Here is a 27,250-nt window from a genome sequence, read left to right as displayed (position 1 = left end):
TACGTTTGCGAAGTTTGCTAAAAATAAAAAAACAAAATAAAAATAAAAAGGAAAACCAGCTTGTATGTATATTAACATAGAGGGAATAGAAGTTCCCTACTGAGCGACAAACCTGATGTAAATTGTGATAGCGATCACAGCTGATATTATGTACCACGTGACTGTATGACGTTGTGTATGTACATTCAGCTCCATGGTCAAATTAGAAAAGTAGTTGTCAAGACTCGTGTATAAACGTAGTGATATGTGAGTTAATATTCAATTGTGGAAGTTTTTTCTTTTTAAACTTATAATCATAGGCGATAATAGGTTTCTTGTTATATTTTTATTAATCTGAAACGTTTAAATTGTACAAACATAGTATGAGTTCTGATAAAAATATTGTGAAAAGATGCGAAAAGTTAACCTCATTTATACGATGGTGTGGCTGTTTGTTTTGTTTTCAAGTCTCGTTATTGAACTGTCGTGTTCAGTAGAAGAATCATGGGAACCATTTAAAGTAAGTTATATATTAACTAGATAATTGATTTGTTTAGTTTTATGTTTATATATGTAATGTTGCGTTATTTCTTGCCATCGCATTTACTTTACTAAGTTGGGCGATTCTTTTTTAGTTATTACATTTTTTTTTTATTTTTGAATATAATCTTTTCTAGTTCTTTATGGGGAGTAAATCATAAAGTTTGTAAAGTCAACAGGCATTAATTTTGAAAATTAGACAAATATTAAATTTCAGTATTTGGTTGGTTGGGTTTTGATCTTGAATTTCAGCGGTTTTGAGTAGCTCGGATGCCGTACGTACGAAGTGATGTAATTTCATATTGTCGTTTGTAATTAATATGCAGTTAACTATGCATTTATTTTTTATTTATTCCGTAGATTAAATAGGGGAATTTATTACTTAACCATACGTTGTTATTTTATAAATTTTATCTATAAAAAACTACATTATGTTAAGATATTTTGGTAATTATTAAATATAGCGGATTCAACTGGAATTTTGTTATACTTTAAATGTAAGCATCATCATTTCTAAATTGAATTACAATTATAAATGATAACTGAAGATCACATTTATATTCTACCAAAAAAATTCTCAATTACAAATAATGAAATACAGTCCTATTAGTAAAAACCCCAGTGAAATGCCGGTGTGATGTGTCAGACACTTAACAAAATGTAATAATGCCTGTTCTGATGAATTACAACTATTATTTTCATTTTTTTTAAATGTTTAAATTCATCAGTTTTTAAAGAAACAATAAGGAAGTTTATTCTTTCTTAAGATAATGTAGTTTTAATGCCTGTGTTTTTAACTTATTATTTTGGGCAAAGTTGTGTTTGTGGTTTATTTGTAACATCCTAGAAATACATGAAATTAAAAAAAAGGAAACAAACAATTTTTCCCCATTCATCCAGCAAAAGTAAACTTTTAAAGAATAACAGATAATATAAAAAGTCACGCATATATTTATTGCAACATTGCAGCATGAAATAAGATAAATTATACTAAACTTGCTATTAACATGAAATACTACTGCAATAATAACAATAAAAATAAATTTCATTGCACAGAATTACTTTTTTTAAATATGTGTTTCTAGCATACTTATTTCTATTACACATTTTCTTGTACGTTATATTAAAGATAAAGATTTAATAAGATGAAAGTCAACAACCTCTATTAAAATTACCCATTATAATACGAATCATAATATTCTAAGGAGATAAATATATCAAATTTATTTGTTTCTAAATTTCTGTTTAAAAAGAAAGATTTTTGTAGTAGAATAGGTGGTAGTGTGCCAGGTTTGATTCCTGGCCAAGGTAATTCCTTCTCATGGTGTGAGTAAGTGGCTAGGAAATTTAAATATGTCTACTCGAGTAGTTTTAGTTTTTACTGATTCTGACATATGTTGTACAGGTACAGGTCCTAAAAGGCCAGTAAAGCAATGATGACTTCAAAATATAAAAGTATCTTGAAATCATCCATGTAAAAGTACAGTTTTCTGTTAAAAGACTTCGTACTTATTCTATGGAAATAACTTAAAACAAAACCAGCAGAGGGACTTTTCGTACAAAATTAAAAAAATAATTAAAAATCTGTTGTTTAGTAAAGATTATTATAGATTTTGATCCAAATAAAAGGAGCAGGTTTACCCCAAGTACCACAGTACAAAAGGCTTTTTATGTTTTTTTTTTGTCGAGCCTGTAAATTCAGCTTATATCTTGAAAGCAATATAGTCTGATTTACAAACACGCATACTATATCTAGAAATAAGGAAATTAAAAAAAATCATCAGTTTTATTTGGAAACTTAAATTCTAGGAAAGGATACTGAGCAGTCTCTTGGATTTAAATATTGGATTTTCTCTTGAGTATTACAGTTTTCAAATGAGACCTGAACAAACAGTGCCCAGTCAGAAAATTGATAACTATTGTAAGACTAGATCTATTTAGTGAAGAAGTGAGGGTAACATATGATGCAAATATAGGTTTAATTGAGAGAGACTCCTGGTATTAGTCTTTTCCTTTTTAAATTGGCTATTTTGTTTAATTTATCAATTGCACATAAAAAATATTAAATGTTTAATAAATTTCTTAAAAGAATTATTTGCATTTTAAAAAAATAATGTATTTTCAGTAGTACACTTCATGCAGTATGAACCGTTTCCAATTACTGTATTCATTTGATACCATTCAGTTGATTATATATTTTAATTAGCTAATTACTAGTAGAAAACCTGTTAAGTAATTAATAAGTTTATTTTTTGTAATGTGGTTGAAATAAGATTCACAAATTACAGAATTAATTATTTTTTAAAAAATAACTTGAACAAATAATTTATTTTAAATAACATGTGTTTATTTCAATTAATTGCTAAATGCGACTATAAAAAATATAAATGTTTTGTTTTATCATATACTAAATTGTTAAAATGCACATTTTAGGTGCAAATGAATGTAGTGTCTTCTTAAATAGTTATTAAATTATAAAGATCATTATTCTGTTTTTATTATTGGTTTTTTTATTACATTTTATAAGTTAAAAAGTAGTTTTATTTTTATTTAAGACTTATTTTAATTTCTTTTTTTTATTATGTATATTAATTAACAAATTTTTTGTTTTATTATTTGTTCAGTTATGTGTAATTTTTATTTTTTTAATTAATTTCTATGTATAGTGTTTTATTTATTTTCATACACTGATTACATAATATTAATGGAAATGTATTAAATTTAAATGTATACTTTAGTTTAGCTGTTGCATTGAACATTCTTCAGAAGTGAATATTTTTTATAGGAAAATTAGTTGTTTTGATGTGAGAAAAGCTGTAAAACACTTTACACTATATACTACACCAACAACTCTATACAGACTACAACATTTGCTTATACACAACAACATCCTACATTTACACCCAGCGGTGTTGTTGTGACATCTTACGAAACTGCAACCATAATCCAAGGTGGAAACTATCGTGCCGACGGGTGAATGGCCCTACATTGTGAGTCTCGAATGATGTCCTCTGGGCACCTGGACGAAGGCAGTTCTATTTAGTCCTAGCTCCAGTACGCGTGTGTTTTGCTGAAGTGGTCTGTTATATTGCTGGTATTCATGAGACCAAAATTACTAGTCCACAAGAAGATCCTATGATTGTATGCGGGCCATCTGAAAATCCACCAAAAACAGTCTCGATCAGCTTTGTGTGACGAGGATATCAGTAATAGGGAAAACAAAGCAAATTGTGATGCACCCCATCCACAGATTAAAAATGTTAGATTTGTTGTTATGCAAAATATTCAGGAAAGTGGCTCCCTTCACAAGGTGTCTTCTTGGCTTTCCTGATTAACAAAGTAATAACAGGATCATGTGGCTCACTGAAGAACATCAAAAAATTAAGAGATGAATCGATACTAATTGAAACATATAATGATGAGCAGAGTCAATCTCTTACAAATTACCAATATGGTTATTATAATGTAAGTGCAGTGTGCCACAGAATTTTAAATACCATCAGGGGAGTAATTTTTTGTTGAGATCTTTTGGAAATGTATGTCACTGAAATAACTGATGAGCTTCATCCCCAAGAAGTTGTAAAAGTAAAACGATTAAAACAATTATTTTGATTTTAAAGTATTTTCACTCAAACATTCGTGAAAATTAATTTGGAATACTAATGGCAAAAAAATAATGCATATTTTTTTATTCCAGAGAGCATATTAGCACATAATCTACATAGATATTTTGTTTCTTTGCATTTCAGCTTTTTGTTCTGTATATCAAAACAATTTTTTTTTACTTCTGTTTTTTATTTTGAATGGCTATAAGAAAAAATAGTTATTTATTTCTTACATAAAACCAGCATATCTATATTCGTATTTAAATAAAACTGAAATTTAAATAGGATAATATGAACTTAAAAAAACCTGTTTTAATAAAATGTAAAAAAAAAAAATAATAGCATCATTTTTAATGATATTTTTTTATATTTAAATATTTGGACTCCAGATTAACTGAAGAAAATAAAATTCCTGTGTTTATATAATTTTGAAATAGTTTAACAAATGTACATAAAAAATTAATCTTGGCTTTTCAGGAAGACAAGATTACCAGTGTTCTTGTAATAGGAAAAATTTTATACTTAACATATTTTTGTTGTATTGATATTAATGTTGTAATTCTTAAGTAGTTGTTAACTAAAGCTATATTTTTACATGTTTTAAATCGAGTGTTACACAGTTTTAGGTAAAACTTCCCATTAGCAGTATAACATTTTAAATTATTTTCTCTCTTTTACTTATCCAGGCATCTTGCAGATTTCTTTTTTTATAATTTCTGCATCTTAGCATCCATTGAGACCTGTCTTTCCTGTTTTCCTTTGACTGTCATTGCTTCCTAGATTCTCAGTATCCATGTTCTTCATGCATAACATTCTTTTCTCCTAGCATTAGAGGGCTAGAGTAATGTTATTTGAAGGCCATCTTACCTCCACTATCCTCCTTACAAATCCATGACATAAGAATTTGTGAATATTAAAATGATTACCTTAATATATGTTGAATTCTGTTATTTTCAGGATACTACTAGCCTTATAAAGGAGGAAGATTTAGCAGTTATTGTTTTGTCTACTTTGGATGGTTCTCTAATAGGAATTGATAAATGGACTGGTGATATACGATGGAAACTTAGTAATGGTAAGTTAATCTATTTAGTGTTGATTTTTCTTATTTAATAAATGTATTAGTAATATAGCTGAATAGTTTTTAATTTAATTGTATGAGTCTTTTGCATGTCGGTAATTCTCAGTTAGAAGAATATTTTCTTTAGAATAACTTAAACCCTTTTGATGAAGTGATAGAATTGGATCTGGAAGAAAAGCAGTTTTTAACAGCTTATATATAAGTAGTTACTTTCCTTTATCTTTGATCCCTTCTTCCTCAGGTGTTCCCTAGAATTTTTGGATGCCCTCTTTAGATCATGATAAGGATGTGAGGACCTACTTTATATATAGAGTAGTCGTAATATTTCTTTCAGTGAGGACAGCTCAATTTTTGTACTTCTTTGGTGATTGTACAAAAAGTTCAACCTGGGTTGATGGTGCTTAACAGAACTTGTGTATTGAGATATTGAAGCATCATTCAGTCATGGAAAGTAAATTAAAAAAAAAAATTGTTTATTTTTATCCAAGCTTCTTACTTGACAGTGTTTTAAATTTTTTCACTTACTTTTAAACTGTTAGCCTGCTGTGAATTACATTGTTCTTTATTTATTTTTTAAATTTATTTTTGCATGAAAAGGAAAATAATTATTAACTAAAAGTTAAGCATTTAATGTTCCCAAATGTATCAGATTCTCAGATTATTGTGATCCATGATAAAAAACTATTGATACGTCTATTACTGCCTCATAATCTGGTATGTTGTTATGGGTGTATTAGCTGTTGTGTCTGTTTTTAGCTGTTAGGGAATGGCCTATTTATACGATAAGAGATATCTTGATTTCACACTCAAATGTATGTTTCCCTCTCTTTTGTGTATGTCTGTTCATATTCAAATATTTATTATATTAATTTTGATTGTTAATCATCTGTTGTTGATGTTATTATAATTCATTATTAAAAAAAATTTCATGTACTAGTTGATTTCTTATTAATTTTTTTTTTTTAAATTAAAGCAGTGATAAATGAACTAGTTCTGTGTAAATTTTGTTCACTCTTCTTTCTATTTTCATTATTGTTTTTACTTGTACAAAGTAAAGGAAGTATTGTGATCATGAAAGATTTCTGTTTTCAGATTTCAATGGAAATATCCATTTTGACCATCCCTGAATCCATTTTGACTAGTTTTGGTGTGATGTCTGTACATATCTCGCATAACTCAAAAAAACGGTTAGCCGTAGGATGTTGAAATTTTGGATTTAGGACTGTTGTAACATCAAGTTGTGCACCTCCCCTTTTGATTGCATTCGACTGCACCAAAAGTGTCCAAAAACACCCAAAATCCCCAAAAATGTGGATTTGGACTTTTTTTAACTGCAGTAATAAGTTCCCATTGAGAACTTTTCAACAATATATCATAACTGGTACCTATTTTCATTGATACCAGAGTTATAGCCAAATAAAATTTTAATTAATGCAATATTTCGATCTTGCAAGGGAAGGCACATCAGTTCGAATCGGACATCATCTTTTTTTTAACTTTTTCTTTTAATTTATCTTTTGTAACTTTTTAATTTAAATATATTGATTTAATAATTATTATCCTGTGATTGTAAAGAAAGTTTTACAGTAAATAATTATAATACGAAAAAAAATATATAAAAAAAATCAGAACTTACTCAAATAAAACTTTATGTACCTTTAAAAATATGTATATGTAATTTAATAGGCATTATTACATATTTGTATAAGTAATAGATTTGGTGAAACATCTGATTATTTAATATTAATTGAGAATTATAATTTAGAATCGTATTATTTTTGGATTTTCTAGTTTAATTTTTGTTTAATTTTATCTAATTCTTCTGGAATTTTTATATAATTTTATCTACAATAACGTTAACTACAGAGTGATTAAAAAATAGGCCCTCAAAAGAACAACATATACAAGGCATACATGCCTGATCTTTAATAATTTGCAAAATATTCTTATCTTTTAGTTCATTACTCATCTGATATTGTTGGACAATATACTCCCTAAGTCGGAGCTCATCATCATTTCTTTTATTTGTTTTTTGTTGCCAATGATTTAATCCCTGTTTGGTTTGATATTATTCTTGTGATCTTAATTTGTGTATACTTTCTCTATTTTTAAAATGTTCTCTCTCTTTGTATTTGTCAAACTCTCTTAATATTTTTATTTTTTTCTTGGTCTTAATGTTTTCTTCCTCTTTACGTTTATCATCTTCTCTTAATTTTTTTATTCTTCCCTTATTCTTAACATTTCCTTCCTCTTCTTCATCATCTCCTCATTTTTTTTGAGATATGTTTCTTCATGTTATTTTTCTTTTTCCAATATCATTGTTTCTTTTTCATTTTTGATTATTCACCAAATAATCCAATAATAAAAACTGAATATTTTTTACTGTAAGGTCAAAATTAACATTTGTAACCAGTATACAATAGTTCACTAAATGTAATAGTTTAATTATTATTAACTTTTATTTATACGACACACCAGAAATCTGAAAATTTTGTTAATCAGCAACACAAGAAGATACAAGTAATACTGATCGAGTAGTACAAGTAATAAAGGGACTTTTACTCTATCCTAACATTTCATGTAAGATTGTTAAATTAATAATTGTATAAATATTTGATGTTAATAAAAACGAATATTTCATCAATTATGTGACTGTCCACTTTATTAAAGAACTGGAGGATCGTATCTTGCTCTCAAATGAAATAGGTTTAAGAAAATGTATATATGTAATTTAATAGGCATGCAAGGAAGTCATGTGGTTTTCACATCAGATTTTTTGTTTTTAGAGTATTAGAAAATGTCATAATACCAGTTTTGTGTAATGAAAACCTTTTAGTAAAACCCATAATCTTCAAATGAGTTATCGGTTTAAAGTGACTGAAAAAGGTTCGTGAAGTATGTGGATCTTTTATTTTATAAAAACATGATGTACGATTATACGTCATATTTAAAAAATTAAAAGAAAAGGTTACATAGAAATAATCATAAATATGTTGGTAAAAATAATTAGAGTAAAATTGAATACCAGTTAATATTAAGGAGCATGAGAACAAATGATCTGATTATGAAAAAAATTACATTGAAACATAAGGAATTTAAAAATAAAACTGCATTGAATCGCATAACCTTCCCAGCTATACTGGTCAAGTTATGCAATTCATTTTTGAAAAAAACTTTCTGACTATGCCAGGAAGTGAAGCTCTATTTATATCTTTCTGATGAAATAATTTCTTTTTATTGTTGAACAGTATACAAAATTATTTTTTTTCTTCACTCTTTTAGGTACAAATATTTATTTCTAATTTTATAATCCATAGTGAGATAAATAAATAATAATAAAAATGATTATTTCTATACTTGTGGAGGACTGTGGGAATATTGTTTTGGTCCTTGTTCTTTTCCAAACATGTACAACTAAAATTACATCAAGTGAATACAGAATCAAATATATTAAGTTATCTAACTTCAGTTATTTCATCATCAACTTATTAAAAAAAACATGTGTTATAGTAAATTTTTATGTTATTGATTAAAAAAAGTTTTTTTTTATTAAATATAAAATTAATTATTTGATTATATTTAATTTTTTTTTAAATTTTAATTATTGAAGCAAGATGCTCAACAAAATAAACCAATAACAAAAGTTTTTTACATTATAGATGGTGTACTAGCATCACAATTTCAAAAATATATGTTTCTGACTTTTTGAAAATTTTGGGCTCTTGCATCATCGGCTTTTTTAATGATTAAAATATTCACTAAAACTGATTTTAAATAAATTAAAAAAAAGATTTTGATTTTTAAAAAAAATTGGGACCTCCTTATCAGGGGGAGAGATGTTAAGTTATTTTAGTGCCCTTATCGTTTAATAAAATAATTACTTCTCCCATACTCAAGGCAAAGTATTCAGGTGAAATTAACTTTTAATAAAATAATAAATTTAATGATAATAAATTTTTAAAAAAATCTGATGTGGACATAACATCCTTAACTTACCTTGTAACACCTATTACTTCCTTGTACGCCTATTAACTTCCTTCCTTGTACGCCTTCCTTGTAACTTCCTTGTACACCTATTGAATAACATTACACATTTTTTTAAAACGAAAAGTACATAAAATTTTATTTCAGTAATAACTTCTGATATTTTTTCATACACTTTTTTTTGTTATTATTGAATTATTATTCATCATAAAAACTTTTTTTAACAATGAGAAGTTAATAAATAAATTATTAACTACTTATTATTTATTATAAGTGATCTCGCCATCAGGGGGGAGATGCCGCCATCAGGGATCTTTCAGACAGATTTGCCTATTCAGAATTGAAGAAGGGTGAGGGATATGCTCGCATTAAGGTTGGATGGTTCCTTTACAGTTGTTATGTCTCCCCTAATTGTCCGTCCGATGATTATCTTGAGTTCCTAGACGGGCTGGGGGAAGATGTCAGGCGGGCTAAGTTCCCTGTGTTAATCTTTGGCAATTTTAATGCGAAGGTTGGTAGTGCAGTAACTGATGTCCGAGGTAAAGCTTTGGCAGAACTGACGGCCTCATTAAGACATAGTAGTTTGAATGACGGGACCCCAACCTTTTGGTTGGGTGGTAGGGGATCTGTTACAGACCACGTGTATGCCTCTGACTCATTGGCAGGATCATCAGAATTTGAGATTTTAGATGGTGAACTTGATCATCCGGGGGATGCTCAAGTGATCATCGGTGGCTGGGTATGGCTTTGGGAGGTTCCAAGCCATTGGAGAGACTGGCACGATGGCAGATTACCCAGTGTAGCCTTCGGCGGTTTAAAGATAGGTTTAACCAGGTATGTCCGAGGGATGCGGAGGACTTGGCGTCTCTAATTAATACAGTGTATCAGGACATGTTTAAAATGAATAGGCAACCAAAGAGGCCTGTATACTAGTGGATTGCAGAGATAGGCGAAAAAAGGGCTGTAGTGCTGAGGTTGAATCGTCAATTACAGCGGTCAAGATTGTTAGCAAGCGATTAGGCAGGTGACTCCCGGTCATTCCATCTCACCAAATTTGCGGTATTTTTCATTATTTGTTTCCAAGGTCAGCCTGAATTTCAGTGGCGTATTGAAGCTGTGCAGGATGTCAGGGCTATAACGCTGGCTGAGCTCCGGAGAGCCGCTGCATGTTTAAATTTGAAGAAGATCCCGGGTCCGGATGGGGTACCGGGCGAGGTTGTACGGCTTATGGTCCAGACATTTCCGTGGATGGTGTTGGCATGCTTTAACGATGCCTTTACACGGGGTGGCTTTCCTGGGTGTTGGGGATGGCCAAGTTGGTCTTGCTACCAAAACCTGGCAAGAACCTTGAAGATCCTGGGTCACATAGACCATTATGCTTGATGAATACGCTAGCTAAAATTTACGAACAAGTCAATTGAGCGTAGGCTAGTAGAGCAGATCAGCGGCAAGGGAGGGCTTTCACCCCGACAGTACAGGTTTAGGAAGGGTAAGTCGGAAATTCACGCAGCCCTTGATGTGATTAGATTTTCTGATAGTGCTGTAATGGGAACGTGGTGGACAAGAATAATTCCGGGTTTTGTAAGTTTATATGTTAAAAACGCTTTCAATAGTCTCCCGTGGCAAATGTTGCGGAGGCTTTGGAGGCGTTCGGTGTGGATCCACAGATGAGGAGTGTCTTAAAGGACTATTTTAGTGACCGACAGGTCAAAATATTGACGGAATCTGATGAATTTGTTTTTTGAATGAGAGCGGGGATTCCTCAGGGTTCTGTTCTGGGGCCCCTCTTCTAGAATATCGCGTATGATGGTGTCTTTCACCTGCGGTTTCCGGAGGTGGAGGTCGTGGGTTTTGCCGACGATCTGGCCCTATTGATTAGAGGGACTGATGAAGGGCAGATTGAGGAAAAGGGTAATGAGACTGTGGATGTTGTCTCTGATTGGATGTCCGCTCGTGGACTGTCTGTGGCTCCAGAAAAGTTAGCAGTTTTGGTTTTCTCTGGTAAAAGACTGTTTCATCGAGTACAGCTTGAATACGACGGTTTGCCGATACCCTAGGTTGACAGAAATAAATATTTTGAATCTGGGTTGATAAGAATTGGAGTTTTGGCCCGCACATACAAGAGACTTGCAACAAGGCAGAGAAAGTGCTATCAACAATTTCACGGCTGATGTGCAATACTGTGGGACCCAAAGAGCGTAAGAGGAAAGTCATTGCTACAACAGTTACCTTGGTGTTGTTGAATGCCACACCTGTGTGGAAGAGAGGGTTATACATTCAGAGGTATGGCACATTACAAGGTATGTAACATGTGCATATAGGACAGTCTCCTATGAAGCGGTGTGTATTATGGGCGGCACCCCGCTGATTGATCTGCTGGCGGAGGAGAGGTACTTGAGGTTTAGAGGAATACGTAAAGACGAGGCTAGGGATAGAATAATGAACTCTTGGCAAGAACGGTGGACAGCGTCTGAAAAAGGCGGATGGATGAGAAGACTTATTCCTGAGGTGGGGTACTGGGTGGGACGACGTCATGGTGAGGTCAGTTATAGTCTCACCCAGTTCCTATCAGGACATGATGACTTCGGTGAGTACCTGCAGAGATTCAATCTTTGAAGATCTGCTGTCTGCAGGTACTGTGAAGAAGTCGACAGTGTTGAGCACACTGTTTTTAGATGTGACACAGGATGACATCAGGAGGAGGTCTATAGTAATCATAACACCAAAGACTAGTTAAAATAATGTTAATTATGTTAGAATAAAGATACATGGTCAGAGGTATCTAACTTGATTGGGGCAATATTGAAAAGAAAGTGTGAAGAGGAAACCCCCTGAAAAAAAAAAATGAAAAAAAAACAAAAGGGGACGAATCATGGTGGCGTTCAGGAACAGGGAGGCAGCCCCCATAACTAGGATTCCTGGACACGCCCATGCACAAGAATGGGTGAGTCCGGGTTCTTCTGATGGTGTCATGGGGTACTCTCATAGTATGAGCGGGTGGGCGCGTTGCGAAGGTCATATGAAACATATGTCCGAAGCATTAGGTTAGAGCCAGGAAAGGCAGCTCCTTCATGGAGGGGTACCTGGGATTTCCTGAATAGGAGGTTCAGGTATTCTGGTGATATGAGGGAGACCCCGATGGGTGAGTCCCTAAGTGGATGAAGACAGTAGGTGGGTACTCATTCGCCATGACATGCAGGGTCGACTAAAGAGATGCCTTACGGCGATTCCTGGTTGCCCCCGTATGTTAAAAGATGGTTGAAAAAAAAAGTCTGAAGAAATCAGTCAACGGGGTCCAGAGTTATAAGACCAAGTACAGGACAAGATTTTTTTTACCAATATATATACTTTCCTGTTATTGATATAGCAGCATATATCATTATAGCAGGGAAATTAACAAAATCTGCCAGTATTACTATTAAAAACAATTAAACACAAAAAAATGTAATAAATGTGGTTTGGTAGAATATGGTTTAAGTTCAAAAAAAAATTGTAGAACTTCATAAATAAAGTATTCTTTATTTTAAAGTTGTGTTATTCTGGGTTTACACTGTTTTGAAACAAAAAGTGGAAAAATCTTTATTTGTATTATAAGTATTATTTGTGTTTATTACGGCCCTACAACCATCTTCTGCTACAGAATTATATGTTCTCCAGTTATATGATTTTTATTCTTCTTTCATAAATGACTGAGCAAAGTGAATTATGGGCGATTGTGTTTTCTCATCTTTACAAAATTTTATATTAAGTTTCTTGTTAGGTGAAATGATTTATAATTTTTGATTTTGAATGAAATTTTTCATTTTAAAATTGTTTGTCAGTACAGTACAGGTACTGAGAAGGGCATCAGTTGTTAACCTCTTACTGGGTCCCCTATCTCGTGGATGAAAATGCAAGATTTTAATTCACCTTATAATTTTTTTTTTTTAAACATCTGAAGTCTTCCCGCCCCGGAGCCGAATGCGCAATTAAGTATAAACTCAGCTTCTGAGGGGGCCTTCGCCTCAAACTTCCTCGGAAGGACGCAAGGCCAGGCAGCCGGAACTCGGTAATTGTGCATGCCATGCCTCAAATGAGGAGTTCCCTTTTAGGAACTCTCCACCTGGTCTTGAAGTGGGGAACCGACATCGGAACTACGGTCTTACATTTGGAAGACCGAAGCCTCCCACCCCTCCCGGGTGGAGCTGTCATCAAAGACACTATGTCGTTAATGTGAAGACACAACTCTTGCTGCAGAGGGACCCGTCTTGCATCTGCATCCCCGACCTCCGGGTGCATGACTGTAAAATTTCATCGAGGCTCCTGCTTACAATCTTTACGAATATTGCCGGCCTTACCATACGTAAAACAATGGCCACTTCTATCTACGCCATTACAGAACTTGCCCTGTGGCCTGGGCTCCAGCATCTAAAGCACAGTTCGACGGAGGCACGCTGCGTCACCCGACAGGCCAACCACCCAATGCGAACACCCCATCAGACAGCAGTTTGTCCGCAAGGATGGGCGGCACAGCTAATGTTACTACTTGCGTCGAGCCGTAAGGCGGTCGCATTGATAAAACATCTATAGTGACCGACTCACCAGTTATTTTACGAATCTCCCTAAGAAACTCATCCTGCGTCGTGAAAGCATCCACGTCCTTGGACGTGGACCCTCCTACCACACCTTCCAGCCAGGGCCGTAATAGCACCCTCCACTTTTTCGGCGGTATCTCTGCTCAACTGTTCGGCTCGCACCCGGAGGTGAAGATCCTCCACCTGGCCCTTCCGTACGGAGAGGACCCAGATTTCACCCGCCAACACTGCACCCTTTAGGGAGCGGAGGAGATCAGCGTAGGACCTCCCTTCCGTCTTGACCCCCACAGTGGTGGTCGGTGGCCGTGTCGGTCGCTTCTTGCTTTGCGGCATCGATGTTGACGACGGACGCAACAAATGAACAAAATGCTGCTTCCCTACGATGGTCAAGTCGATTACTAAAACGTAATCCGTCCTTTCAAGATCTATCTTACATCCATCATCCCCGCCAGATAGATCGCGGGTAGTCGATCGCTCAATAAGGACCTGATCCACCTTCAGTCTACCGGTACGAGTCGGGTCCCGAATCCACGGAGCCCTCTGGAACATCATAGCGTTTTGAGGATTGTCGACCCTAACCGCCATATCAATAATCCAAGCCGATGCTACACCTTCTTCCAATTGCGTAGCATCTTCTACAAGGACTGAAGATTGGAAGACGTCTTCAGGCCAGCCTCTCAGAAACAAGCCGTTCGAGGTCTACGTCGGTGACCCCATCGATCGCCCGCCTTATTTCCTCACCCGTCCAAACCATGTTCTGCCGCAGGCCCCAGTCGTGTTTGTGAGGCCATAACCGTGATGATAAAGTAAGTCTGTGTGGCCTCATCCACCATGTCCGGTTGTGCAGGCTGCCTCGCCTGAGGCACCACAGTTGTATCTTCAAGCACATTTTTAAACATTTCCACCAGTAGGTGGAATGCAGTATGGCAATATCTGCCATACTGCAGGACCATTCCATTATTTCCAACTTAGTGGTCGCGTTTTGGCGGACAAGTAAGCTCAATTCTTTGACATAGCGGAGTAAAACTCCAGTGTTAAACGCCAAACACGTCTTCCGTTTCCGAAGCTCCATGCTTGCACTACCCTCCGGTTTCGCTCCCCTGGCCAACCTCTTCCGTGTGGGAGACAGAACTACGTTTGAGATCAGAGGGGTCCTCCTAGGAGGACAAGGAACTCCTATTGTCGGCCTTAGATTTTTTTCTTCTCTGTTGTTTGGAGGGAAAGCCACAGCCTGCGTTTCCCCACCGTCCTCGAAAGTCTCTGTCCATCGTGTTCAACGTTGTCACCCGACTTCATCGGTAGGAATAGAAAATCTCTCTCAAGGGCCCCACTACCCAAGGCACCTACAGATGCCAGAACCGGTGAGTCGACAGGCCACTGCCTTTGTCGAGCTGACACTTTTCCATTCTTCTCTTTTTGCTTGGACACTAGCCGATCTGCATGTTGAATCTCTTCTATTACCATCTTCGCTAGGCTTTCACAGCCACTACTGTTGGAGAGGACTTCCTGCACCTGGACAAGAGAAGCTCCGCTCCTGGGGGACTGTCATCCCACTACCACAGAAAATCCCTCTTCGCACCCAGAAAATCGAATCGCACCCTCTGACTGTTCTGGGTCGGTCATGATTTCAACAAATAAAGCAAATCACAAAACCATAAATAAAAACGAAAATTAACAGTAATTAATTGGGAAAAGTAATTAATTCGACACATGTCGGTGTAAATGAGTGTTTACCTTATAAAATCTAGTACTTTTTTTTCCTTTTGGTAGTATCTAGTGTTATGATTATTAAATGGAAATTAAGGCATAAATTAATTGGAAATAAATATCCTGTGTATTTCTATCATATATACGTATAGGAATGCTGCTTTTTATTACTAACTTTAGGACATTTTTGTATTAGCTTTTACAAAAAAAAATCTACTTATTAATTTTTCCAGAAAAAAAATTGATAAATTTTATTAATAAATTGTTAAATTATTATAATATCAATATTATTAATATTATAACAATATTAATATATTGTCAATATTACATATATTAATATTTACATCAATATTATAAATAAGTATTTTTTATTGATAAAGACCCAAAGGATGGTTATGGTAAGGATGTTATTTTTAGACAAAATTATGTCGCCGCTTCCATTATGATTTATCAATAGGTACAGTATTTGCAATCACATCAAGAATTATTCACAGATTTCCTTTAATAACAAGAAAAACAATTAATAAAAAATGATTATTCACTTCTCTACTTAAGGAAACTAAGATGTGGTGTAAAAACTCTCACAAGTATTGAATATAGGAGAGCCACAATACATGGAATAGTTTACCTTTTTCTTTTCCTTATGATTATGGATATTGTGGACATAAATGTTGGTTTTATATGCATCTATAAAATCATGAAATTGTTTAATTTTATGGTGAAAATTACTGCCTACATTTTTCTATCATATTTATACTCATTTATTCATTTTAATAAATGTATACGTATTAGCACAACATATAACAAAATTCCAATTTTTATATTTATGAAGAACGAGAATGTGGATAGACAATTTAATTTTTCCGATTTTTATATTTCATCTTTTGATACTGGTTTGTTAGACATATCAGATATTGTTGCGGAATAATATCGGCAGAATTTTCAGTAATCAGAACTGGATTGCCAGAAAATTGATGACTCTTCTCCACAACAAATAAAATTTGTATCATATCAGACACAATATTTTAGATGTACACTGATATTTTTATTTCTCATTCTGTAATCTGTTATTTTTATGATACTATAATAACCGTCTTCAAATAATATGTTTCTTCTCAAATCATTGATCAACATCATTGTTTCTGGTCAAATCATTGCTACTAGAAAGTAAATTTTCTTTCCCCTTGTAATGATTGGGTAAGGTTTCATACCACCTAATGTGTATTACATTTTGAGTTTAGTGTTATCATCTTGGTCACCCGGTGAGCAATGAAAGTAACAAACCTCAAATAATTTTTATAAATTTTGAAATTGTCATTTCAAAATTTATAATTTCAATTTTGAAACTCGTAGTCTTTTCTGTACAAATGTAACAAAATTATTGGATTTTTGTTTATACGCATGAATTTATGTAAAGAAAAAAACGTAAAATTAATCAAGCCACCAAATTATCTCAGATTTAGAATAAAATAAGTATCATTTGTTAAAATTGAAAATAAGCAACTGATTTGTTAACACATACAATCAGAACATTTGTAGGTTGTACGAATTCAACAACTTACAGCTTTTATTATACTGAGAAACAGTATTTTTAAATTTACAATTAACAACTGGTAGTTAAGTTAGTTAACTTCATAAATAGTACACCTTGCTACTGGTGCAGCTAACTTCATAAATAATACACCTTGCTACTGGTGCAGCAGTTATAGTTCTACTGTTGTGAATATTTCTTTCAGGTGAATATAAATCTTTAAAAAAAAAATTTGCTTGTTATTCTTTATATCATATTGGTATTTATTAAAAAAAAAAGCGTGCCTTGTATATTTCATTAGATTTTATTTCTGTATGAAAGTTCTCCTGCATTTGGTATTTCGCTTAAAGGAATTTTTTTTTTTGGAGACAGTCACACTAAGACTGACTTTTGGTGCAAGTCACGACTGTGAGTGACACAGTCATTAATTTCCATCTGTGCCTTTCATCTGGGGGTTCCAGGTTTGAATCCTGGTAGGGGCATGGCATTTTTCATACGCTAATAAAAATTTCCACTTTCATATTCCCATGTACAAACTTCTTTTGTAAGCTTTTATATCAAAAAAATAAACGAAAACAAATTGTTATGTTTGTTGATGTATTGGAAAATTAAATAAAAATTGTTTTATTTAATGTAAAATAGATAAACTGTTTATAAAGGCCGTTTTATTTTTTGCTATAAATTGAAGTTGATACATGCAATTGCTTGAATAATTGGTTATAGTTGTGTTCATTATTTTACCAATGCATATATTTATAATCTGAAAACTTGTAGAAAAAGTGTAATTTGTTTTCATATAATTATTTCTTATTTAATTCGTAATTTTACTCAGCATTTCCCATTTTTTTTGTTCATTTTTCAATTTTTTTTCTAAGATGTTTTCTGTTCTGTCGATTATATTTTACATAGAATTAACTAAACAGTCTTACTTTATTCTGGATATCGAATTCTATTTATTACCGGGAAGGGAACCCGCAATATTTCAAAAAATTTTGCAATCAAAAATTTGTTTCAAATTTTATGTATTTAAAATTTTTATTCCTTGAAATCTTCTGTTTAAATTTACTTAACTGAATTTCATTTACAGAGTCTCGATTACATTTAAGTCTGTGGACGATGAGGAAAGAAAATTGTAATTGAAATTTTTAAAAGGTTTTTATGAAATTTGTTTTATTTGCTTTAATTTTCATCGTTTGAAATTTTGTTTAAATGTATTCTGCCCATATAAATTTAAAAAAAAAATCTTGCCAGAAGAAAAACTAATTTAATGTTTTGTTCTGTTACCCTTTTTTTTTCTTGTTAAATGCCAAAAATTGATGTTTTGCAAAGAGGGTAAGGCTCAATAGTAAATATTTCAATTGAAGAAATTGCAGATGTTGCTAAGATTTCAATTATTTAAAATTTCTCTGTCTTATAATAAGTTTGTTTTTCAAACAAACTTATAATAAGTTTCATTAAAAAAAAAGATTATGTAATTTGTGTAAAGACCTGTAAAACGGACATTAATCAAAATAAATTGAAATAAAGGCACTTAAGCAAATGTTTTTGGGATGTCCAGAAAAAATAAAAATATAACAGTGATTTATAGGATTTACTGTAATTATATGTACTTGATATAAGAACTTTTCCTTTGACTTATTTGTGAAAACCATGCTACAATAGCTTTATTTTATAATATATATCATTTTCGTATGATGAAACATTTACCTGTTACTATAATATAATTCAGTCTTTTATAAATTTCATTCATGTGATCTAAACTGAGGTAGCTTGTATAGAGTGTGATGTTGAATGAAACTATTAATATACACAAATTGATGCTGTGAAATATGGCATGCTGTCTTTTTAAAGCCATCTTTCAAATTCATTGAAAATATTAATGAAATAAACGGTCAGATTGGATTTATGATTGTTGATTTTTATATTATGAATATTTGTGCAAACAATAATAATTTTTATTTTTGTGGAAAGATAAATCTAACGATGAGTTTTTCTCTTCACTCTTTATCTTTTTAACTAATCTGATTTATTAACAATCTTTTGTATTATATGCAGTCTTTTGATTTTTAATTGATTCTGTTTTATTGTATTCATTATATTTATCTAAACTTATTCATTTGAGCTCTATAAGTTATTAATTAGGCTTTTTTTGAGATAGTAGTGTAGTTTAAAGATATGTGTAATTTAATGTTTAATTAGCTTTGTAATTTGTCTAGATTGAGTGTGTGTCGTAAAAAGGAAAATAAAACATTATCACTATAAATCTTAATTAAGAAATATCATTTACTGTTTGTTAATAATTATTGCATTTATAATTTTTTTTTTGTATTATCCAAAACTATTTTTGTTTTACAATTGTTTTCAAATTATTCAATGTTATATTTATTTTATTATATATTGGTTTTTGAAATCAAAATTCTAATTATAACATACACTCATTTAAGCTAGTCTAAGTGAAGGCTAAATGACAATTTATTGGACAGGTGAATCCATAGTACAGCAGTTTATAAAGAGAACTTGTGTTTATAATTAGGGAAGGTTAAATCAATAGGCGGTATTAATTTAGAAGGTGATCTAACGCTGTAGTTTGGTAGTTTTCAAATGGCACCACTGAAGCGCTATATTGAAATAAGTAAAATTATAAATAACTAGTTAAGGTGATCATAGGTCACTAAGTGATCATAGGTTCAGTTTGGTTAGATTATATTTATAATGTTATTTATTTATTTTATAGGCTAGGCGTCCCCACGAGTCTAGCTTCTGCAGTTTTTCTTCTCGCTACACAATGAGCTGCAGAACACTTTACATTATATACACATACTTTACACCAAGAACACTACACAGTTTACAGTATATACTATTACACAACTACATTACAACATTCTGCACTATTTCTTCTTATACATACACTCGGTGATGTTGCGACACCTTACGAAGCGCAACCGTAACCCAAGGTGGTAACTATCGTGCCGATGGGTACGTAGTGAGTCTCGAACGATATCCTCTGGGCACGTGGGCGAACCCAGTTGTATTTAGCTCTAGTTCCAGTACGCGTGCGCTCTGCTGGGGTGGTCCGTTATAGCGCCGGTACTCGTGGGACAAATACAAGCCTACAAGAAACTTCTATTATGGTTGGTGGTCCAAGTGAAAAAAACCACCAAATTCATTCTTGTGAAAAGACCTCGGTCAGCTTTGTCTGACGAGGATATCAGTAGTCTAGTAAACAATGCGAATGGTGAAGCGGATCATCCGCAGGTTAAAAACATTAGATTTGTTGTTGTGCAAAGTATTCAGGAAGGTGGCCCTTCTCAAGTTCTCGCCCTTACTGATCAACAAGGTTGTGATAGGATCGTGTGGCTCACCGTAGAACATCAAAAAATTGATCGATATTAATGGAAACCCATAACGATGAACAGAGTAGTCCCCTACGTATTACTAATATGGGTGGTATACACGTAAGTACTACGTGGCACAAAACCCATCCTTGTTGACTGCGGTGAGCCGTCACTTTGGGATAGACGGAACCAGGTATTGGCATCCTATTTTTCCCGCCTTAACGGACAGCCAAATCACCGGCTTTTGACGCAGTCCTTGGTAATACTTATTTTCGAAGATATGAGGACCGTCCACGTTGTACTGCACCTGTAGGTGTTTGTACCCAACGTTTACTGCACCTTATGAATGTTGACTCACCTTCTGTTTTTCATATTTATCCGTGATTATTTCCTCCGTGGACAATCAATCTTATAAATTTTATTTTTGACTCGCGAAATACAATAAAGAATCAACACAACCGGTTTTCTTTCAGCGAATGTTTTACATATTCTCTCCAAGGCAAACCCGGACGCAGTGGTACGGTACGCGGATGGATCAAAACAGAACGACACCGTTGGCCGCGCGTTTGTTGTTTGTTAATGGCCGAACTTACATGTTTGGTCTACCCAGCCCTTCGAATGTGCTTACTGCTGTACTATACGCTATACGTAAGGCTTTGAATATCATTAGCCCTAAGTATCGTCATATCCTTATTTTTAGCGACTCGTGTAGTGCTCTCCAAGTCTTAGAAAAACGTTTTATTCCAGGCATGCTATTATCACCGAAATTTACAATGCAATCGCCGAATTGAACCATCGCAACACACAAGTGAGTTTCTGCTGGATCCCTAGCCACGTAGGGATTCCGGGTAATGAATGTGCAGATTCCGCTGCAAAAGACGCATGTAGTCAGCCATCCTTCACTACCTGTGTTACTACATCCGACTTTATTAACCATATCAAACATGCACTTCTTGCGAGATGGCAAGGTGACTGGATTGCCACGATAGATAACAAATTTCGACATGTCAAAGATATACTGTGTTGCCATGGGATTCCTCCCACAAGAAATTTCGCCGAGAGAAAATGGTCGTCTGCCGATTGCCGATAGAATATACGAGAGTTACACACGAGTACCTGATGTCAGCAGAAATTGCACCGTTATGCGTACGATGCAAGTGCCGCTTGACTGTGCACCACATCCTTGTGGATTGCATACGTTATGCGGCCTTGCGTCGTAAATTTAAATTGTCCAGGAATTTTCGTCAAATCCTGGGCAATAATAAACCAGTTTTGGACCGGGTAATTTTATTTCTTCGAGCTATTAATATTTTGCACACCTTTTAATAGTGTTTTTACATTTTTTACGATATTTTTATGATATTGTATTTAACATTTTAGTTAAAATGTTAAAGTTTTTTATATTGTCTTTGTTTTTAATACTTTGGTTTGAGTTTCAGTTTTGTTTTTAGATTTCTACTTTACGTTTTTATTTTATTTTAATTTCGTTGTTGTCTTATTAGATTTTATATTTTATTTTAATATTCCATTTTTTCCGGGGGATGGTTAGACGAAAATATTTTTCGCCCCAAAATATTAACATTTAGACTACGTTTTTTGTTCTTATTATTTTTGTTTGTTTTTATATTTCGTGTTCGGGCGATGAAACGCCGGAGAGTTTTTGGTCCAGCAAAAGAAAAATTATATATTTTCTTATTTCAGTGGCGCCAAGAACTAACTAACCAACTGTAGCGGTAAATCGCCAACTACATTAATATCCAATAGGCGTGTTTTTGCCGTACTATGTGAAAAATATAAGAATTATCTTAAAATATTCTATATGTCACTGAAAACATGTAACAGTGCAGAATTAAACTAAATACTCAATCCATTTCCCGTAGTTGTAATGTTTACATTTTTCATGTGGAAAATTCCCTGATTGTGAAGTTTAAATATACGAGAGAATCGTAGAAGTCTAATCTAAAAAGACGATGAAACAAAATGTAAAATTGTATGAAAGGCATAGTAGAGAGAATGTGTGAAATAGACCATTAATAAATTTTACTGCAGATTAAAAAGATGTAGTTAAAATTGTCTATTTACTAAATCTTGCTTAATCATGAACAGTTTATTTATTCTTCTTGTTTATCTTTATAATTATCTCTATCTTTGTCTTTCTCATTTTTGTCATTCTTGTATTAACTATAGGATACTTATCGTATTTTATGCACTAATGCGCTGTTTTATTTTCAATGAAATCATTATTATTTATTGCTGCAATTAAACATTTCAATTTTTAGGTTAATTTATGTATATCATTGAATTCTGCTCAATAGTACTACCATAACAGAAACTGGTAAATTTTGACATTATTTTAAATATCGAGTTGGTCAGAGATTTAAAATTTGTTAACCTGCATGGTTTCCCATTATTCTGTTACTTATCTAAGTTGTATTTCTATTCTTGTTGACAACCACGTAGTTCTTTGAAGAACATGAAATATTTAATACAATTAACAAATGAAAAAAAATATATATATCAGAAAGTTTTCCTAATAAATCAATCAATTTTCTTAAGAAACAATTGATTTTTTTCAATCAGTTGACAGTAATCCTATTGAGAAGGTACCAGACATAGCATACTGATAGATTATTATTATCTTAATTCATTAGAGCAAAAATGCTGCCCTTTCTGTTGGAATCAGCTGATTTGACAACAATTTTCTCCAAATTTTTATCAGTTTATACCTATTACTAGTAGGAAATCCATCTGTCAGAATTCTGAAACAATGTTTCCTACAAAGTTGTAACAAATTCCCAAAAAATTATTTTTCCACGATAAGTTTTGTTTAAATTCATCCTCGATGTGTAAATGGGGAAAAAACATTTTCCTGAGAGAAGTTTTTTAGCCTCCATTCATTATTAAACAGCAGTTACTATAAAAGTTTTTTAACTGATTGATGGAATGTTAACATTTTTGTCTTTCATCCTGAAGATTGTCTGCTCAAATTCCAGTCAGGCTAGCATTTTACACATGGTATAAATCATATCTTATTCTCTGCGCAAGCCTTCAGGCCAGTATTGTAAATTAAGATGAGTTAGCAATAAAAAACCTATTATGAAAGAGTTTTTTCCAGTTTTTTAACTTTAATTTTTTTTAAATAAAATATGCTCTTGGTTGGTAACTTAAAATAAAAATTAAAAAGTAACCATAAAAAAATTATGGTTTTATTTTAATGAAATATCAAGGATAAGCAAGGATTAAAATTCATAACTTCACTTTTTAAAACTATTCATTAAATTAAGACTGGCATCCGTAAATCATATTTTACATCAATAACTAATTAACTATTAAATTACCATACAATTAGTGAAAACCAGGTGTGATTGAAATTTGTATATTGAAATATATGTGGGAGAGGGTAGTTATCTGAAATTGTTTTTCACAGATATTAATTATATTAAAGAAGTATTAGTAAGGAAAAACTCACTTTTTGTCATGATATGATACCCAACGTTTTATTTTCCAACCTCATTGATAGATTTAAAAAAATCATACATCAGTTTCCCATATGTGGGCTGTCTCCAAATTTCAAATATTTACATTATAATACAGTTTGGAAATATAATTTATAACAGTTTCCCCACTTCTTTTGAAAACTTCATAAAAGTGAGACTTATACGTTCTTAAACAAATTTAGATAATTAACTTTAAATTACAGTAGAATTAATAAAAAAAAAAACACATTGGTATATTTGATTCAATATTTTGTATATTGTATAAGTAAAATAAAGGGAAACACGCATACATGCACACAATAAACAAATAAATATATTTAAATACAAAATACAGCAATAAAAGTATTTTGCAGGACCATGACTAATTTAATGTTACCAAAATTTGAATTTGTTAACTTAAACGTTATGTGCTAAACAGTATCTTCAATGGAGATCTAGCTAAACAATTTATGTAGCTTGGATAATTTTACAAGCTAAAAATTCTGGGTAGGTGAGGTGTTTGTTAAGAAATCTTGAACTTGTTCTTGATTGACTAGTGTCTGGAGGAAAGACAAATTATTTATCAGTGAGCTGTTGCACCCATTCTGGGTAAAGATAATTCAGAGGATAAAGCTACTTAATGAACAGGATGGATCATGAGCAGGATAGATGCCAACTGCTTGGAGGGGGCCTTAAAACAATCCTGTATAAGATAGCTTTTTTTTTTTTTGTAATTGCCACTCCATACTTCTCAGCCTTTGCCGCTGCTATTGGTCCCTTTTCCCAAATTGATTGGTTTTTGGATGGTTACTCTCTGTCTTACTTGAAACTGTAATATTTGTGTAGATTGGGAGTGAAGATAGCTTTGCTAATACATTTGTAAGGGGCTGTTTCTTTTGCAGTTGTTATAAAAAATGTTTAACCTAAAACTGAGTTGTTTAGTGAATAAAGTTGTTGGCTTTTTCTCTTAATATTTACTAACCTAATATATTTACATACATCTAAAGTTAATCCTAATGGAATTGTTCAAAATTTTCTGGGTTTTAATTAATTTTGAATAAAAGGCATCTTGAATTTACATCAGAAAGTTAAGATTTATTGAAATTCATTTAGACATTTTTATTTCCTTGTACAAATTAAAGGAAGTATTGTGATCGCAAAAAATTTTGGTTTTTAGATTTCAACTGAAATGCCCATTTTTACCATTCCTGAATCCATTTTAATTAGTTTCAGCGTGTCATCTGTACATATGTATGTATTTCACATAACTAAAAAACGATTAGCCGTAGATGTTGAAATTTTGGTTGTAGGGTTGTTGTGACATCTGGTTGTATACCTCCATTTTGATTGCAATCGACTGAATCAAAAGTGTTCAAAAAAGCCCAAAATCCCAAAAATCTGGATTTTAGACTTTTTCTTAATTGCAGTAATAAGCCTTCATTGAGAGCTTTTCAACAATATATCATAATTGGTACTTATTTTCATTGGTTCCAGAATTATAGCCAAATAAAATTTTAATTTATGAAATATTTGGATCGGCTCGAAATAATCGGTTCGAATCAGACTTCATCTTTTTTAACTTTTTTTTATTTAAATGTATTGATTTATTAATAATTATTATTCTCTGATTGAAAAAAAATACGATAAAAAATAATTCAATAATAAAAAAAAAGAAGAAAAATATCAAGTTTTTAATGAAATAAAGTTTTATGTACTTTTCATTAAAAAAAAAAAATGTGTATATGTAATTTAATAGGTGTACAAGGAAGTCATATGGTGTTTACATCAGATTTTTACATGATCTACAAATAAACAAATTAATTAAAAATATGTTTTTCTCTAAGTAATTTATAGAATGAGTTGAAATTGATTTTGTGTGTGTGTTTGTTTGTTTGTACGTGTAGATGATTAATGTTATCATGGTAATCTGTAATAATAATAATTTTGCAGTTTATGCTTCAACAGTCGCATTTCAGTTAATAATTTTTAAGTCGCATGTAAATACGTTCTCTTTTGCATTCTGTAAACGATCTATCACTGTTTTCTTAATATTAAAGAAAATATAAAAGAAATGATTCATTTATGCTTGATATTAACATTTGATTAGATTTCATAGTTTTTCGCAGTTAGTTACTAATAACTACCTGCGTTTTTTTTTGTTGAAATTTTAAACGTCTTTATGAGCTTCAGTATGATGCTAATCGCAGACTTAGGACAAGTAATGACTTTTTAATTAGGCACACCTAACCTTAAATTGCATCTTATATCTGTAAGATAAGATACTTATTGGTCAAATTATGTATCTTTTAAATTAGTATTTGTTTTGTGTCAAAATTACTATTGAAAATAGTAGTTTTTGCATTTGTGTACAAATATGCTTGTTAGTCACATGGCTTAAGAAAATGTGATACTCTTTAGATTTAACTTGTAGCATCAATTTTAATCGTTGTTATAATTTTACAGTGTTATTTTTGTTTTAAAAAATAATAAATTGATATTCGTCACGTTTGCATTATTATTTATATTGGGGGGGGGGGGGGAGGATTTCCTATTTCATGCCATACAATTCTGGGAAAAGGTAGGTTGTCAAGAATAGATAGAGATATGTTTTTGGGTAGTATAGGTAATTATTGTTGCAACATATATTTAACTTTGTCAACTTAAAACTATTGTTCAGATGTGTACTATCATTTTTCTCAGGCAATCGTAAAAGTACGGGCAACTGTTACGTGGTGGAATGGTGAAGTTGTTTATTTTGAACTGCAGTTCCTTTGAGGATTGCTCATTCTTATGATCCACTCTTTTCCTTGTCTTTCTTTGATACATTTTTTTCAGTTCTGGTATTTAGACTTAGATTTCACACTTTATAATCTTGATTCATGTTGAGGATGGCAGGATTATCATATCCTAAGTGTGATCTTGTGATGGATTTTTCCGAACTATTTTTACTTCCTTATACGAAGTAAAGGAAGTAGTGTTGATCGCGAAAAATTTCGGTTTTCAGATTTCAACGGAAATATCCATTTTGACCATCCCTGAATCCATCTTTACTAGTTTCGGCGTGACATCTGTACGTACATACGTATATTTTTGGATTTAGGACTGTTGTTGTAACATCTAGTTGTGCACCTCGCCTTTTTATTGTAATCGACTGAACCAAAAGTGTCCAAAAAAGCCCAAAATCCCCAAAAAAATGGATTTTGGGCTTTTTCTTTACTGCAGCAATAAGCCCTCATTGAGAGCTTTTCAACAATATATCATAAATGCTACTTAATTTCATTGGTTCCATAATTATAACCAATAAAAGTTTAATTAATGAAGTTTTTGGATCTTACAATGTAAGGCACATCGGTTCGAATCAGACTTGTTAACTTTTTTAAATTTATTTTTTAACTTTTTTTCATTTAAATATATTGATTTAATAATTGTTAACCCATA

At 32.4% G+C, this 27,250-nt stretch overlaps 1 protein-coding gene across 1 annotated transcript in view; it reads left to right on the top strand.

The window, feature by feature from the left end:
* Positions 1 to 221: 221 nt before the first annotated feature.
* Positions 222 to 27,250, top strand: part of LOC142330341 (serine/threonine-protein kinase/endoribonuclease IRE1-like) — a 102,137-nt gene continuing 75,108 nt past the window's right edge. Inside the window, exons 1-2 of the mRNA XM_075375572.1 lie at positions 222 to 499; positions 5,082 to 5,199. Of these exons, the coding sequence (XP_075231687.1) occupies positions 392 to 499; positions 5,082 to 5,199 (226 nt within the window). The 5' untranslated portion in view covers positions 222 to 391. The remainder of the gene's footprint in view (positions 500 to 5,081; positions 5,200 to 27,250) is intronic.

This window comes from Lycorma delicatula, chromosome 9 (assembly GCF_047948215.1).
Source record: "Lycorma delicatula isolate Av1 chromosome 9, ASM4794821v1, whole genome shotgun sequence".
NCBI classification, from domain to species: Eukaryota; Metazoa; Arthropoda; class Insecta; order Hemiptera; family Fulgoridae; genus Lycorma; species Lycorma delicatula.
Note: the sequence above shows the minus strand (reverse complement) of the source record. Positions and strands in the feature narration are given on the sequence as shown.